Source organism: Protomyctophum parallelum (assembly GCF_964188405.1).
Source record: "Protomyctophum parallelum genome assembly, chromosome: 12".
NCBI lineage: Eukaryota > Metazoa > Chordata > Actinopteri > Myctophiformes > Myctophidae > Protomyctophum > Protomyctophum parallelum.
In genome coordinates, this window is record NC_139712.1 from 31,179,514 (window position 1) to 31,196,482 (window position 16,969).

Here is a 16,969-nt window from a genome sequence, read left to right on the forward strand (position 1 = left end):
GAGATTGCAGAGATTACAGTAAAACATCTGTCTATTATTTAGTCTATTGAATGTCATTTGGTGTACAGTTGGAATAAAGATTAGAGAGTGCACACTGCACTCGGGGGACAGGGCCAGCTCTGTTACCGCCTGGGGACAGGTCCAGGGACAAGGCCAGCTCTATTCACGGCTCTGTGTGGTCCGGCCAAAGTCTGTGTTTCACTTGAAACATTCCTGAACACGACCTCAGACCCGGCTGAGAAACCAGGAAATGCGTATACCTCCAATGAGGAGGTGAAAATGTTCCTTCGCACCTTTCATCTCATGTGTGAAGTTTTCTTTCTTTCTTTTTTTATCAAAGAGTTGTGAGCTGTGAGCTGTGAGTGACCACATTTAATTTGATTGAGATGGAGATCTGTTTTTTCCTGTTTCACCATTTAAGCCTATACCTAATTCATACTTCATTAAAGGCTCCATGCTTGTATTTCTTCGATTGATCTTTAAGACATAGGCCTACAATAACAGATTATTACAAGAATTAAAATAAATAATCAGCACTAGTAGTAAAGTGTGTGTGTGTGTGTGTGTGCGTGTGTGTGTGTGTGTGTGTGTGTGTGTGTGTGTGTGTGTGTGTGTGTGTGTGTGTGTGTGTGTGTGTGTGCGTGTGCGTGTGCGTGCGCGTGCGCGTGTGTGCACGTGCGTGCGCTTCTTTGCCATAATAACACAAGCCCATTTGTTCATTGTCCACGGTACTATATGAACCTATGGCAAATCTTCACCCATATTAACATGCCCCAAAAATATCGACACTCTGTTAGAAGTAGATAAAGTCTTAAATTGCATTGGTGAAACGAGCAAAAATTATTAATAATAATAATAATAATGATAATAAATCTTCTTGTCCCGTAATTTTGAACTTCACAACATCCTGACCATCGATCATGTGATCAGGGGTCATTTTCATAGGTGAAGTAGGGGTCAGATGTTAGCTCCAAATTAGTCAGACATGTGACGCTACGTACTGCTGGTCATGTGGGGGTTGTGTCAGGGGTCACGAGGTCATCATGTAGTAGTCACATCCAGGAGAGCACACAGAAAATAGCACCAGAGAAACAGCCTGTTCACTTTGAACATGAGGATATTATATCTAGGATAGGTAGCAATAGAGTTTGACAGTTTTTAATCAATATAGTGTAGAATCATGGTTAATGATTAGCAGTATTATAACTAACAACTCACTTATTAGATCGTACAATCAGAGCTGTACCATTTTAATTGTTTTGAGAAAAGAAACTTGTTTTACCCATTAAAACCAGAAAAGCATCTGTCATTTTTGAACAGTGGTTTAGAACGGTGGGTTCTCAAAAACAATAGCACATAAAAAATAATCATCTTGAGTTACAAGCTTGCAGCAGCACTGCACAAAGTGACATGTGCTCTATTGTATATCTGCTATGTTTGAGAGCCACAGGTTCAATAACAAAAAAAATTGTTCTCCATATGAAGTTAGGCCTATAGTTGCTCTGTAGGTTTTGATTGTTATTGATTGTTATAACAACTTCAACCCTATACACATTTCCGCCATTTGAAAATAGACAATCTACAAGCTCACAATGTGCCGTGGTGCGCATTGTGAGCTTGTAGATCTATTTTCAAAAGCTTTTACATTTGAAAACTTGAAATGGAACATTTTGCATAAAGAGTATAGGCCTACTTTTACATCATGTTGATGCCAATACCTTTGTACTTTTTTTTTTTTCTTTTTTTTTAAGATATTTTTTTGCGGCTTACGCCTTTATTGATTTTTTTTTTTTAAGGGATAGAAAGTAGGCTGACAGGAAACGGGAGAGAGATGGGGGGATGACATGCGGTAAAGGCCGTGTCGGGTCCGGGAGTCGAACCCGCGGCACACCGCGACTGGATCACCAGTCCGGTGCCCAGACCGTTACGCTACGGCCTGGGCCTACCTTTGTACTTTTACTCAAGTATATTTTGAATTCCGGACTTTTACTTGTAACAGACTATTTATATATTGAAGTATTGATACTTTTACATAAGTAAAACATGCGAGTACTTTTTCCACCACCGGCATCTCGATATGGAGACCAACAATAAAGAGATGAGAAAGGCAAACGCAGAGGACAGATTAATTAGCAGGCGTCAATTAGTCACAAAATATATTTATTTAACCAGTAACATCCACTTTGCACAAAGCACAACACCAAGACATACTCACAGGAGGGCCCTAACAATGGCTGGCATAAATAATTAAATTATTTTTTGATTTACAATCATCCTTTCAGGAAATACATAATTTGGTTGAACTTTCATTGTGCTTTTACAATTCTTTTTTTATTTCCATTTTATTGTTTTAATGCTAAAGGGCAGGATTTCTTTACTCATTCACATTATGGTCTCTGGTTTCTCTATAAACCGCTGGCATATTGGCGTAGTTCTTTGTATTAGCATCATAATATTACACAATGGGATTATAAAACAAAACATCCTAGTCATCATCTTGCCATATTCAAGACAACATAACAAATGCAGAGCTCTTGTACACAAATCACAACAGCGGAATCACGTAAAAAAACGCTTCTATTTGCATTATGCTTTCAAACAAAGTTAGTATTATATTATTAACCACTTAAACCCGTGGGGTCCCCTAGGGCTCTGTACTAGATACTCTATATAGTGTCTATCATTTCCCTCTAGTCTACACCAAATCTACAAGCTCACAACACGTCACATTGAACTTCTATTTTCACTGAAAGTATACACCCCAGCATAGGGACTCTAAAGGCCGATCTGAATGCCGAAGTGAGTGAAGCATGCGTCGACCTTAAGGTTCAAGTGGTTAATAAGGAAAACAGAATACAAAACAGGAGTTGACAACTACATATGGGGGGTTGAACACTATGCTGTCAAAACACAGAAGTTGTTAGCTCTAAAACCACGATGATATGTCTTCATGTCCGTTCAGTGTGTGCAGCGATCCGTGCGCCATGCGCCATGTACAGCACGGAAATCCATAACCAGGTCAGCGCCTACAGGCACAGCCAACGCGTTGCAACTGCGCCAGATTGCCTTTCATGTGTGTGTGTGTGTGTGTGTGTGTGTGTGTGTGTGTGTGTGTGCGTGCACATGAGCGTGTGTTAGTGTGTATGTGGCAGAGAAGAGGGATTTTGTAGTTCAATGATTCGAGTGTGATGGTGGAGTGGGCCACAGCGTTTCATTAAGCTGCCGTGATCCTGAGGCACAAAGTCAGTCAGTCAGAGATTACAGCCAAACTGGCAGGATGCATGTGTACAGTGTGTGTGTGTGTGTGTGTGTGTGTGTGTGTGTGTGTGTGTGTGTGTGACGTGTGTGTGTGTGTGTGTGTGTGTGTGTGTGTGTGTGTGTGTGTGTGTGTGTGTGTGTGTGTGTGTGTGTGTGTGTGTGTGTGTGTGTGTGTGTGTGTGTGTGTGTGTGTGTGTGTGTGTGTGTTTGCACGTGCACATGTGTGTCTGTCTGTATTACTCTTCTGTCCTCTGTACAGATGGAGAGTTGATTCTATGTCCTTGCTTTGTCGTGGAGTGTTTGTGTTTTTCGGCTGCCTATTGGCTCATAAAGCATCACTTATTGGGTTAACTAATATTTCTGCATTTCAAAGCATCAACTTTCCCTTCAGGCTACTGTAGCTGCTTGACATAACAATATCTCACACACAAACAATTGTTCATTTGCAAAAAAAAAAGAAACGATTAAAAAACAAAATGTACTACATCATTTCATTCATAATAAATAGAAACAATCTATATTTTTTGCAAATGAACCATTAATAGCCACCTTTTTGCCGGTACTTTCAGAGTTAAACTAACACTCAGGACTTGCAGTGTGATTTTTGCCACCTACTTGTTCATGGCGCTCTCTGATACATTGGAACCAGGTGCGACATTCTGGCTAACGCGTGCCACTGTGGAGTATTTCTGAGTCTGGACAGAGGGCACCTTATCGCTCGACTCGGGAGGCGATAAGATGGTGGCAAAAAACAAACAAACAAAACAAACAAAAACGCTGGACCCTTCAAGTTTTCCCTTCCGCACAGTAAGACAGCACCAAGTGTGCATTGCATTTCAGGGACGGACATAATTGGCAATTAAACTTTCTTCAAAAACATTACAACAAAAAGTGAATGATGTCGATACGTTTGCTTTGTGCTTCGTTGCAGTCTAAAGCGGGCGAAAGGTTAGGAGGGGTCTGCGAAAGTAGGGCACAGAGGGTGGGGGGAGCGATGTTTGGTTCTCATTGGAAGGAAGCACGAACTTTGCGACCCTTCAGGGGTTGCGGGGGCCGATAGTTGTCCATCATGCAGCACGCGGTCTCACCCTCACCGGAGAAGAGCAGGCACCGGAATTTGGCCATCTGTAAGAAGAGGAGAGAGAGAGGGAGAGAGGGAGAGAGACCGAGAGTTAGAGAGGCCACTGAAAGACTTCATTGAGCTGCCAGTGTCTTTTTTGCCATGCATTTTTGAGTGGTGCAACCACTCCAAGGAACAGCAATGGCCGTCCTAACCTATGTGACTATGTTTAGAGTACCAGTAGGGGCAAAAGTGGCGCTGTTGTGCCAGAAACGGAGAGAGAGATAGTGTTGCACTGTTGCCTGCTAATTACAGAGAGAGAGAGAGAGAGAGAGAGAGAGAGAGAGAGGCATGGGGAGAGGGGAGTTGCACCACTCAGTTCACACGGGTGTGATTGTTTAAAGTAAAGATGAGCCCAGTGTGTAGAACATTGTGTTTCAGTATACTCTTGGCGTCCACTCCAGTGTTTTCTTTTTGAGTACCCCCAGGGTCAACAAACATGATCCTCCTTTGCTGTGTCTTACAAGCCAGTCAATTTACGACCTGACGTTTTGTGTCCGCCCTGAGACTGGGAAGGTCAGGGCTTGATCCCTGGCCGGGTCATGCCAACATCAAGCTGCCTCACAGAGACAGAAGACAGGCTCCTTCCCAATGGGCCTTGTGGTTCAGGCTCAGGGTCATGACATTGTAGTGCTACTTTTAGAGGAGAAGGAAAAACAGCGCCCTCTTTTCCTTTGAATTTGCGTGAGTCAACAGTCTGTCTCGAGAGACTACTTTTTTTCATAACCAAAATACGACACACAATGTTTTGCGAGTTTTAGGATCCCATCTCCAGAAGTAGTAGTAGTAGTAGTAGTAGTAGGATAGATCCTATATAGCCCAAAGGGACAGTCGGCAGAGTCAGCCGGTTTATTGGTTGTTGTTGGTTGTCAGGGCGATATCACAACCACAGTGGACAGGCTTTGCCTCGCCTTGTACGTTGCAGGTTGCGGTGAAAATGTTGTCTTTTGTGTAATATGTAAACAAACTAAATCAATTGACCAAAACCCTATATGTTTAGAAGTGAGGGATGCCCAATCCCCCGCACTCCCCCTCCACTACACCCTGGGTCATAACTGGCGTTACCGCAACAAGTCCACGTTTACTGTTATTTCAGCAAGGTCTGCTGATAATGCAGGTGACACAACATTTGAACGTTGCAGGTGTGTCAGTAATAAACACTCTGGGCATGATATCCAACGTGCTCCTCGGCTTTCTGTGGCCAAGGAAACTCAAGACATGTTCCTTGACCTAGAGCTTCAATTAATCTTCTAGATATTGGATCACAGGAGTACGCAGTGGCTATGAATTCACTCTACTATTATGCCACCAAAATGTACCCTACACTGTTACACTAATACGTGTAACAGCCAACAAAAATGAGATTCCCTACCCTCCTTCAAAACCGCCATAAAGAGCACCTGTCTGCAATTTGCAACTGGACCTACGGTCTTCTAGCTTGCCAAAAGAAATCCCCCCCACTGCTTTTCTTTAAATATACTTTTACTGCTCCTAGTACTGATGATTTCTTGTATTCTTCTATATCTTTATCTTGATTAATTGAATACATGGGACCACAATGGAAACAAGCCCTCAGGGATTTTTGTGTTATCCTTTTAGCATTATTGTATAACTGTACCTGGACTTTTTTGTTTGTTGCAAACCATTAATAAAGTAAAGTAATTAATCTGAATTTTGCTGTGGCCCTTGTTGTGTGGATGGTTGATGATTGTAACGTGGGGAAGCTTAATTTAGTTTGACATTTTTGTGTAAAGAAATCTCTGTGGGATAGAGTAGAGTAGTAGACTAAATGCCTAGAATAGTATTCTAGCTGCTGACCTCCTGTGACTGTCACTCAACTCAACACATGTACGCATCACTGCTGCTCCGTGTTGAATGCTGATGGAAAGCTGGAGTCAGGGACTCGGCTCGTCTGTCTGGCACATTTCTATCCTCAACGTCAAGCTTAGTGGCTCTCTAGTTGGTGCTTAACTCTCTGACTCACAGCTGTATGTATAATGTGGCGGATCAAGCAATCGGCTTTCAGTAACACAAATTAATTGCAGCTTTTCCTTGGGCTTTAGTTTCACCTCTTCAGCCTTGGCGCCCTTATATTGGGTGTGTAAATTACAGGCAAACCTTTAGGTGCCATGGACGACAAGACGTCTTATTGCCGTCTTTGTAATGGATGCCACGGGCGTTAAGACGTCTCTCCCTTGGGATTTATTCTTACTTTCTTTCTTCTTTTTTTTTCAACCATATTTTGAAAGTTCCTCTAATCTGGTGTACAGGTGATGACATGCACATTACATGCATAATAGAATTACAAATTATTTCTTTCTTTATAATGGGAGAATTGGCACTCAGAGCCTAAACTGGTGACCACCAGGTGGTGCTGAAAGAGAGGCAAAGCGATCGTTCATAAACCAGCTCTGCTGTGCTTAACAAGCAGAAACGAAAGAAAAGGCTTGACAAAGTAGCAGATCTAGTAGCTCACTATATGTGTCACATTGTGAGCTTGTAAATCTGCTATTAAAATATCACAGTTGTGTGAAGTGAGGGGTGCTCTTATCATCATACATGATCCATTTATTGTCAGTGGGAATTTTGTGTAGGACAAAAATATCTTCAAACGCCATGCATTATATATAGAGGACTATGGCCAAATACATAATTATTGTTACTGTCAGGGTGTCCAAAACCGTTCCCTTTGTATTACTATAGAAAATAATATAAAATAGAGAAAATAGCCAAGAATCTACAATGGAACCAGTTCTATAGAAGCAAAGTTCATTTGGTGGAAAAGGGGTCATGTGTGCTGCCATTCTCCTCATCTTCAGAGGAGATGAGGTGGGTGACCCCTGGGCCACTGAACAGTGCAGCAGCTTCAGCTATACAGATAAGGAGGAAGTGGCATGCAGGCGCAGCACCTCTACAACCACTCTCTTTCCTATAGGCTGTGACAGGAAAGATGAGGCTGTGACTTACGATCAACACGTTTGTCTGAATTCAAGCAGGAGCACACACACTCACTGTAGAATAGAATAGGCCTCACTCCTTGGGTGTTTTTTTGTCACAGTATGTTTGCAGATAATATGAAATGTGTCCTCTGCATTTACCCAGCTATAACAATGCGGAGCAGTGGGCAGCCATATACGGCACTCAGGTAGTATATATACTCAGATTTATTTTCTTATCAATAATTTATTCTTCGATTAGACTGTCATTGACTTCATAATAGGTTTGGGATTCAACATTGAGGGACCAGGAATCTGTTCCATGTCAGAGCTGGTATTTGTGGACTACACGTTAAAGGTACCAGAATCGTTAAAATCGTCAAAATAGATCCATATATTAAGACAATATTTCTACCCTGATGTGGTGCCCCTTTGAGGGAACAAAATATATAGAAAATGAGAATATTTCAAATTTTGCTTGAAATAGTAACAGCATATTGTTACCAACATTGGTTTTCTGTGGCTATACAGACTTATCAGCTGTGCCTGGTCTATATGGCAACATGTTTAAAGGTTATGTGTACACTCCCCATGTTTACCCTTGAGACACTGACTGGCTAGCATTCATTTTCACATGACTTAAAGACTCCTGCTGCAAGGGCAGACTTGAGAGAGAGGGAGAGGAGAGGGGGATTACAGGGTTTACTGATTGTAAAGATATTGCTGGGTATTGGCTATTTTCAAATGGCCAAAAATGTATAGGGCTGAAATTGTTACTGTATAGGCCTATGTTTTAATAATAATAATCAAAATCTACGAAGTTACTACTAACTAAAGTGTTAAAATAAATGTAGTGGAGTAAAAGTACAATGAGATGTAGTGGAGAAGTAGCCTACTGGAAATTGGAAATATTCAAGTAAAATACAAATAACTCAAGATTTTACATAAGTGCAGTACTTTATGTACTTAGTTGCTTTCCACCACTGATTATGGGCATGATGTACAGTAGGCTATGTGTTGTGTAGACTAGAAATGTAGACTAGAGTACAGTACATACAGATACAGGTGTACTGTATGCACTGTGTTTTTTTTGTTTGTCATGTAAGAAAGTGTAGAAATGCAATTAAACGGTTTGTTGTGATGAGATTAACCTGTGATCGACTTGTGGTTAATTCACCTCTGGCTGCCAACAGTTGGTTATACAGAAGCATTTACTGAATACTGTTGGGCAGTGGTGGAAAAAGTAAAAAAACAAAACAAAGTCAATAGTCAAAGTCAAAGTCAATACTGCAATGTAGAAATACTCTGTTACAAGTAAATGTCCGGAGTATTCCTATCAAAATGTACTTGCAGTATCAAAAGTAGAAAGTACTTTTTTGTTATTATGTAGAATGTCCCATTTCACAAGTTTTCAAATGTATAAAAACGGCTTTATAGTTATAGATAGCACAATGCATCTCTCTCTCTCTCTCTCTCTCTCTCTCTCTCTCTCTCTCTCTCTCTCTCTCTCTCTCTCTCTCTCTCTCTCTCTCTCTCTCGTTATAGATAGCACAATGCATCTCTCTCTCTCTCTGATCTCTCTCTGTCTCTTTCTCATTCTGTTTCTGTCTCTATCTGTCTCTCTCTCCCTCTCGGTTGCAGTATTGTGTTTCATCCAGCTACAAGAGGTTTCTCATGTGTCAGCGAGCCATGCTGCTAATCTCAACAATCAAGTCCTTGATTTCGACAGCAATGAAGAAGGAGAGAGAATGTGTAAGCCAATGAAGCCATTCCCAGACCCTTGGAGTGTGTCCAAAGTCAAAGCCCTCCCCCTAACTACACAGCATGAATGGTGTGGTGACCATGTGTGTGGGCGTGGCCAACACCGGGCATACCTGCTCAGTGCTGACACTGATTGGCTCCTTGCAGACGATCCAGGTGACGCTCTCCAGCAGAGGGGGCGTGGTCAGAGAGCCGTCGTAGGTCCAGTAATCTAACGAGCCTGGCAGCAGGGTGGCGGGGTCAAAGTTGGGGAAGGTGGTCTGTTTGCCCTGGAACAGAAAACAGTCGAGTGGGATTAAAAACAAAATCACACTCGATCGTGTGAAGTGAAGGGCAGCAGCCCTAAAAAAAAAAACAGATATTAAAATCATTTGTATAGAACCGAAGTCTTTAAAATGAAATAGACTTACCTTGGCCTGTATGGCATCAAATGCATCAAGCAGCTTCTGAAGTGCTGCATTGGCAGAACCAATCTGGGGAAAAAGGTGGTTTGAGTTTATGAAGAGTTAGCAAAAAGTAACAGTTACAGTATACATTCATGCTAAAAGGTTAACACAAAAGGTCCTGAGGACTTATTTCCATTGTGGTCCTGTGTATTCATCAAGACATATTAGAGACATACAATACTGTACAAGACATCATCAATACTAGGAGCAGTACAAGTGTATAATTATTAATTAATAGTTAGGTGCACAATGCAATCTGCTATTTTCAAAAGGTTTTTAATAGGCCTACATGTTATACATATGATACCTTGTGTAATGGGGACATTCTGCATAATGGGTACTTTCTACTTGATATTCTAGATTCTAGTTGATATACTTTTGTACTTTTACTCAAGACAATGTTGAATTCCAGACTTTAGTGTTTCCAAATTGCAGTATTGATACTTTTATTTAAGTAAGTGGAATTTGAGTACTTTTCCCACCGCTGATGAATTCTACTGTGGTCCACAACAAAGGGCTAGGCAGGGCATCATTTATCACTGTCCTAAGTACATACATACATCACAGCATGATACTGACTGTATACCAGTAGATGATTTAATGAAAAAACATCACTACTGACCTTCAGGAACACTCCCACAACAGCAAGCCCATCAGGCTTGCTAGCAGCATCCCCGAAGCTGGGGTATTTGGTGTTCCAGTGCACCAGATGGAGCTAAGAGAGAGAGACACACACAAAGGCCATTTGTAAATAGATTATTCAGAGATTTGCTCGCTTTTTTCTTTTTTTTTTACCCTGGGAATCCTTTCAATTCCGTCTGGGCTGCCGGGCTCTTTTGTATTCATAGTGAATCTGGGTGAGTTTCATACGCCCAGGGGACCTTCATTCAGATGAAGTGAAAGGTTTAGCTGCTATTCAATAAAAAACTGAACATTTTCAACAAGATGTGTCAGTAGATCAGAAAAGGAACGGGGGGGGGGGGGGAGATAACGTTCTTGATAGTGAAATAAAATAACTGGTTTAACAAAAGTATAGCAGAGCAACAAGCTCAAACCGAGCCGCTTCGCGCCATATTTCGAGCTTGCGGATCTGCTAAATTTGGTGCGTTTGTGTGATGCTGTAGGGACGCTAATTTACAAAAAAAGCACACAAAAAGTTAAAATAGGGCATTGGTGATAAGAGGCGCTCTGCAGTCAAGCATGGAGTAGAGGAGTCTGAAAAGCGCTGAAAAGCCGAACTGAAGCCGAATTTATTCCCATGCCTGCTCAGCAGCAAGCTATGTATACACTTAGATGATTTTGGTTTGTATTAGGTAAATTTGTGTGACTGCAAAGACAAAACGGAAGCGGGGTGGAGGCATGAGACCAGCCCGACAGAAAGGATAATTATGTGAGCAGTGGTTCCTACCTCGGCAGGATACATGGTCCCAGACACTGTGTGCTCAGAGCCCTTCACGTCAGTTGCACCCCAGTGGAAGTGGAACTGCTTCAGCCTGTACGTCCCCGAGATAGGTCCGTTTGTCAGAGCTGGAACACAGACAGACAGTAGTGTTGATTTTCACAGCACGTTTGATTTAGTTTTAGTCATAATTCTTTTTTTTTCAAATTTGTCACATTTTAGTCATCTGAAATGTTTTAGTGTTAGTCTAGTTTTTAGTCTCTAAATCTACAGTTGATATATAGTCGACTAAAGTGTATTTTGGCAGGCCAAGATGGCGTCGTAATGGCTAATTTTACACTTGGTCGAGTTGGTTGCACATTATGAAAATAGCCGATCCAAAAGCTCACAACGCGTCCGTCCAAGCAGGGGAGGATTATCCAACGGGGGCCCCTGAGCTTAAGCCTCCGCGCGACCGCGTTGATGTCACACGGAGGATCAAGCTCAGGGGCCCCCAAAAATTGCAAAGTTAATAACAGTTATTAACTTTGAACTTTTTGTCAGACAATGGGCTTGGCTTATTCATTCATGTCAATAAAATAACCCAAAGGGGGGGGGCCCTTTGCATGTTGGTGGCCCAGGGACCCTTTATCTCATGATCCACCTATACGTCCAAACATTAAACGACTGGATGTCTTTTCCACTAGTCCCTCCCTAACATTTTAGTCTAGTTTTTATTAGGGATGCACGGTTATGAAATTATGACCGATATTCAATCTCCAATTATTTGCAGTGTCATATCTGCCAATTACCGATTCTGTTTTTTTTTTAATATATTTTTTATCCCATGATTTTGTAACCCATTTTTCACCCCTGTGTCAATCATCTAATGTGATCCTGGACTCTACACACGCTCCACCAACCTAGTCCCCATATATGGGGGACAAGGGGAGAGCAACGGACTTGAACTCATGCTTCCTTCATGCCTGAGTGTCCAAGTTGCTCCTATACACCTGACAGGGGGGAGTTTCCCTGGTTGGACGTAGCGCGTGGAAGGAACACGTTATTCCAACCAGTTCCTTTCCCCTCCATCAGGCACCCGGCTGGCCAGGGGGAGGCAGTTTAGTGACCAGGATTACTGCATGTTTTTGTGAGGGTATCTACCCTAGGGGACACGGGGAGAACATGCAAACTCCACACAGAAAGGCCCTTTCGCCAACCCCGCCTTCGGGTATGGGCACTGATGACGTGGAGGAGGAAACACGCCGCCAGCACCCACAGCGTCCCGAGCGGGAATCGAACCCAGGACCTTCTAGCTGTGAGGCGACAGCACTACCAACTGTACCACTGTGCCCCCCCAATTACCAATTCTGACCGATTCCGATATTATACAGAGGCCCACAATGGAATCAAGCCTATAGGCCCTATAGAGGTTTGGCCCAAAGCCTGTCAATAAAGTATTCAATCAATCAATAAACACCATACTATTTTCCAAGTGTCTGTTTTCACAACTGAATGACTACTGAATAAGATAAGTAACAAATTAGATTTGTTTTTCATTTTAAATTTTTTTTGCTGGTGAAAACCGATCAAATAATCTGTATTATGTTGAGACCATTCCGATACCGATATGGCATTTTTATGGCCTATCCCGATTATGCTACAGATTAATCATGCATCGCTAGTTTTTATTTGTTTGTCTTTTTTGGTCATAGTTTTAGTCTGTCTTGTACCCTTTTGTAATGTCTATAGGCAATGTGCTTTTGTAACGTTGCTTGCTTTCATTATGCTATGGATGGAAATCTGCACTCTTGCCAAATCCGGTGTATGACTATAGGCCTACATTGTATTGTAATGTTGCTCACTATGCGCTGACCCGTCCAAATAAATGGATAAATTAAATAAATATGTCACACATCATTTTAAAATCGCATAACTTGCAACGTTTGTGTATTTGAGATCAAACGGTTAAATACTTGGCTCTTTGCCAGACAAAAAATAGGCCTAATAAATAATATCAAGCAATATTATGAACACAGTATTTGGTTTCTAATTCAAGAAAATCTTAAAATAAATGGAAGCAGTAGGTTCGTGGGAACCATGTTGACGCAATTTATTCGTTCATAAACAGGACATAAATATATTCCGTTTGATTGTATGATGCAACAGCTGCCTTTGTACTTACAGTACACATCGTCATCACGACATACAAACAAACACACATGTACGCGCACGCGAGCGCGCACACACACACACACACACACACACACCCTGACACACACACACACACACACAGGGGCAGGGCAGGCAAGCTTCCTTATTTGTTGGACGTGGTCTGAGAGTTCCTGTCGTGATCAGACTGAGAAGAATCGGATCAGATTTAGCCCAGGATGATGATGATGATGATGATGATAATGATGATGCTACTGTACTGAGGTATTTTAAGATCTACCCACCCCCTCCCTCTTCACTGTCTGCAGGACATTTTGTATTCATCTATTATTTTACAAATATGTAGCTGATATTTATAGGTCTCAGTGGCATGCTGATTGCTCTGATATGCCAGACGAACTGCAGTTTCTCTATATGGCCGGTATTTTATTTCGTTTTTTATTTCATTTTTAGTTTTTGTCCAAAGATAAATCAAATATTAGAAAGAATGATCTTAAATAATGAATGATGATGTGCATATCCTTCAACTTCTCATATATGCCCAAAATGATTGGATATACAGGTTTTGTAGCAATGTGTAGCAATTGTAAAAAATATTAGACACTAATTGTCAAAGTTCAAGCATGTTCTAATCATATACTTCATATTACTTATGACCATTTTCCAAATATTACACAGAGGTGCCCATACTCACTTTTCCTGTTACCATTTTACAGCCCAGCTGAAATACATATTGCTTGAGCAGTGTGCAGACAAAGAGACAAAGGCAGTCTACTTTCCACTGCACGTGCATGACGCACACACGCACACGCAGACACTGACACACACACACACACACACACACACACACACACACACACACACACACACACACACACACACACACTCCGGCCGATGCATGACTATGACGAGTAGGCTTTAGTCCCTATATAATATATCATCTCTGTTGGGTGGAAATCTCAAATGTACCAAAAGGGTTACTTTTCAGAATAATGGTTTGAAATAAACATAATGCTCAAAATCTTATAAAAGGTTAAGGTTCCTTACACCATAGTGGATGTGACATTTCGATCCAAGCCCTATAAGCATACTAACTAAGATACTTAAGTCATAGTATAAAACAGCTTATCTCTTCTTAGTGCAGACCACATGCTGTTAATCCACCCTGATGCAATTATTTCTCTCATTGTTTCTATACCGTAAACACAAGCAACGATTCTCAATCCAATTTCTTAAAAGGTTTGCACACACATTTCACTGATCACAGCATTCAAAGGCCTGCTATAAATGAGAGCAGTTCAAGGACATGCACGCTAAAACAAATACAAATCTCCAGTTACGACAGGCTGACACAATAGCCTGAATGTTTAGTAGAAAAGAATGAAACTTATCCTGCTATCCTTGTTTCGTTCATTTGCCAAAAAAGGCTGAAGCAATTTTAATTATTATTTTTCAATGATGTAATAAAAAAAAACCCATTTCATAAATAAATGTAAAAATCACACTTGAACTGAGGGGCGCTAAACTTTTCTCCATGACTGACAACACATCACATTCCGTGCTCAGCCAATCAAATAATTTCCGTGGTACACATACAGACAGACAAAGCTGGGCATAGGAGGGGCTAGCACCCCTCAAAAATCTAAGAAATGTCATAAATTATGGGAAACAAATAACTTTTAATAAATATAGTGAAAATACCAGATCTACGAGCGTGTATACCAGCTATTTTCACTAGTTTGAGTCCCGGCCCGGGCAGACATCAAATTTCTCTTTTGGGTCTGGAGTTAAAAGGTTTGGGAACCACTGCTCCAATGCTATAACTACCTCGAGATGAGCTCAACCAATGCGAAAGAGGGGACATTACAATTTCACTCCACATTATTATAAGGAAAGGGACTGGGATGCATGCTTTGTTTTAGTTGGTGACTAAAAACACATTCCAGTTGCACTTGAAATGTAATGTTTAACTAGTCTAGAGAACCGGTCCCATTTTGTAAAGAACCCTCTGTTCGTGCTCCCTTGACCTCACTCAGAATATGAAAAAGCCAGTCGTGGGAAAAGCTTTGCACCGGGTTTCATTACCAATTCAATCACTATTGTCTGCACGTTTTTCACTGGATCTCCTGCATGGCCATGGCTGTGCACCGTGCAGTTCCACTTTCCTAATTTCTTTTGTTAAATATTCCTATATGTGGTTCTCAGCCTGTGGGTCTGGACCCCCAGGTGGGTCCCCATGCATGTCCCAGATATGGCAACTTAAGATCCTTAATAGCCTATACCTCAAAAAGACAAGAAAAGAAAAGAAAAAGCCAATAAAAATGGTAAAAATGTGTATTTTAGAGTCTGTGAAACCGAAAATGTATATGCCTCAACTCCTACATTCCAAGTCTATAAAATAATGATTTGGGGGGGGGGGGGGGGGTCATGGCTTGAAACGATTGAGAAACATATAGTCTACATGCATGCATGGGTTCTTCAGTGGATCTCCTGGGCAATTCCCCAGGCTCTGCACCAGTTGCCTATTTGATTTTGTTAAATATTCCCTAAAATGTGCAGGGACCTGGGGGGGGGGGGGGGGGGGGGGGCTGCATTACATAACACTCTCATGCATAATATTAACATTAATTTCCCACTAACTTGAGCTGTCGGCGTCATCAAGGAAGGTCACTTGGAAGGAATGTCCGTTGTTGAGAATATCTATTGACGTGGAAGGGTCGTACTTGAGGCACAGCGGCTTCAGGCCGCCGTCGTAGTCACATTGAGCAGGTAGGATGTCAATGGGAGACTGGCGGGGTCCATCGGCGATGGGGAAGTTAGTAGCCCATTTATCGGGTCCTAAAATAACGGGAATGAAAGGATTTTAAGACAGACAACAGGCTGTAGCTAAATCCATAAACACAGAAAGGAGCTAGGAATAAAGGGGTTCATTCAGAATGGGTGATGTGAGGTGATGATCGGGTGATTAAAATGCACAAAATCTGCAAAGAGGGATGATGATGAATGAATGAACGAACCAACGAATTAATGAACGAACGAACCAACGAATTAATGCATGCAGCATTTATTTATTTATTCCGAACATATAAACGAGAAAAGACAAAGTAAATATTAAAACAAAAAAGATGCGTCGAAAAATACGTCCTTTCATAATCCTTAAAGCATGAATGAATGAATGAATGAATGAATGAAAATTGCCTGTTGCAGTCACAGTGTTATTAATACATTAAATGCATGGACTGTGTGCATTGTTCCAGAGTCCGCAGGTATATGTTGGCTATGTATCATAATTCATTAACAGGTCCTGGTGGTGGTGGTTATAAAGCAATAACAACAAGGACCATGCATGCACTATATATGACTATAAGGTGAAAGTGCCTCACCGTTGCCCGCTGCGTATCCCCATGCGTGAGACATTGTAGGTGAGACAGAGCTGTGTAATAATCCCTTGATAAGTGCGTCGTTTCCCGAGTGCAAACAGCCAGTGTCCTTCTACTGACAGCTGACAGCCTTATATACGGTCTGTCTGTCTATCTGTCTGTCTGTCTGTCTGTCTGTCTGTCTGTCTGTCTGTCTGACCCATGCTGCCGGTTCGCGCAACAGCTAGCAGGAGGAGTTTTGGTGTTTGCGCGCAATACGGCGATATTGATGAGGAGGAGGATCCCCCTCTCTCTGTCTCTCTCTCCCTCCCTCCCTCCCTCTGTCTCTCTCTCTCCCTCCCTCCCTCCCTCTGTCTCTCTCTCTCCCTCCCTCCCTCCCTCTGTCTCTCTCTCTCCCTCCCTCCTCCCTCTGTCTCTCTCCCTCCCTCCCTCTCTCTCTCCCTCTCTCTCTCTCTCTCTCTCTCTCTCTCCTTCTCTCTCCCTCCCTCTCTCTCTCTCTCCCTCCCTCCCTCTGTCTC

The 16,969-nt window shown here is 41.9% G+C and overlaps 1 protein-coding gene across 1 annotated transcript; it reads right to left on the bottom strand.

Moving 5' to 3' along the window:
* Positions 1 to 2,143: 2,143 nt before the first annotated feature.
* On the bottom strand, positions 2,144 to 16,611 carry LOC310867468 (carbonic anhydrase 1-like). The gene is made up of 7 exons (XM_083777580.1): positions 16,455 to 16,611; positions 15,712 to 15,909; positions 10,930 to 11,048; positions 10,144 to 10,236; positions 9,486 to 9,548; positions 9,189 to 9,344; positions 2,144 to 4,383 (listed from the first exon to the last, which is right to left on the bottom strand). Exons 1-7 carry the CDS (start codon positions 16,486 to 16,488, stop codon positions 4,264 to 4,266), a joined length of 783 nt encoding a protein of 260 aa, XP_083633706.1. The 5' UTR covers positions 16,489 to 16,611; the 3' UTR covers positions 2,144 to 4,263.
* Between the last annotated feature and the right edge of the window lie 358 nt (positions 16,612 to 16,969).

Bases quoted from the DNA above. Each gene is read 5' to 3' on its own strand.
- LOC310867468 (XM_083777580.1), bottom strand. From the start codon at position 16,488: ATGTCTCACGCATGGGGATACGCAGCGGGCAACG. The intron at 11,049-15,711 runs GTTAGTGGGAAA...TCTGTGTTCCAG, and splicing joins TGATGACGCCGACAGCTCAA to CTCTGACAAACGGACCTATC. The intron at 4,384-9,188 runs GTATGCCCGGTG...CTCTTCTTACAG, and splicing joins TCAGTGTCAGCACTGAGCAG to ATGGCCAAATTCCGGTGCCT.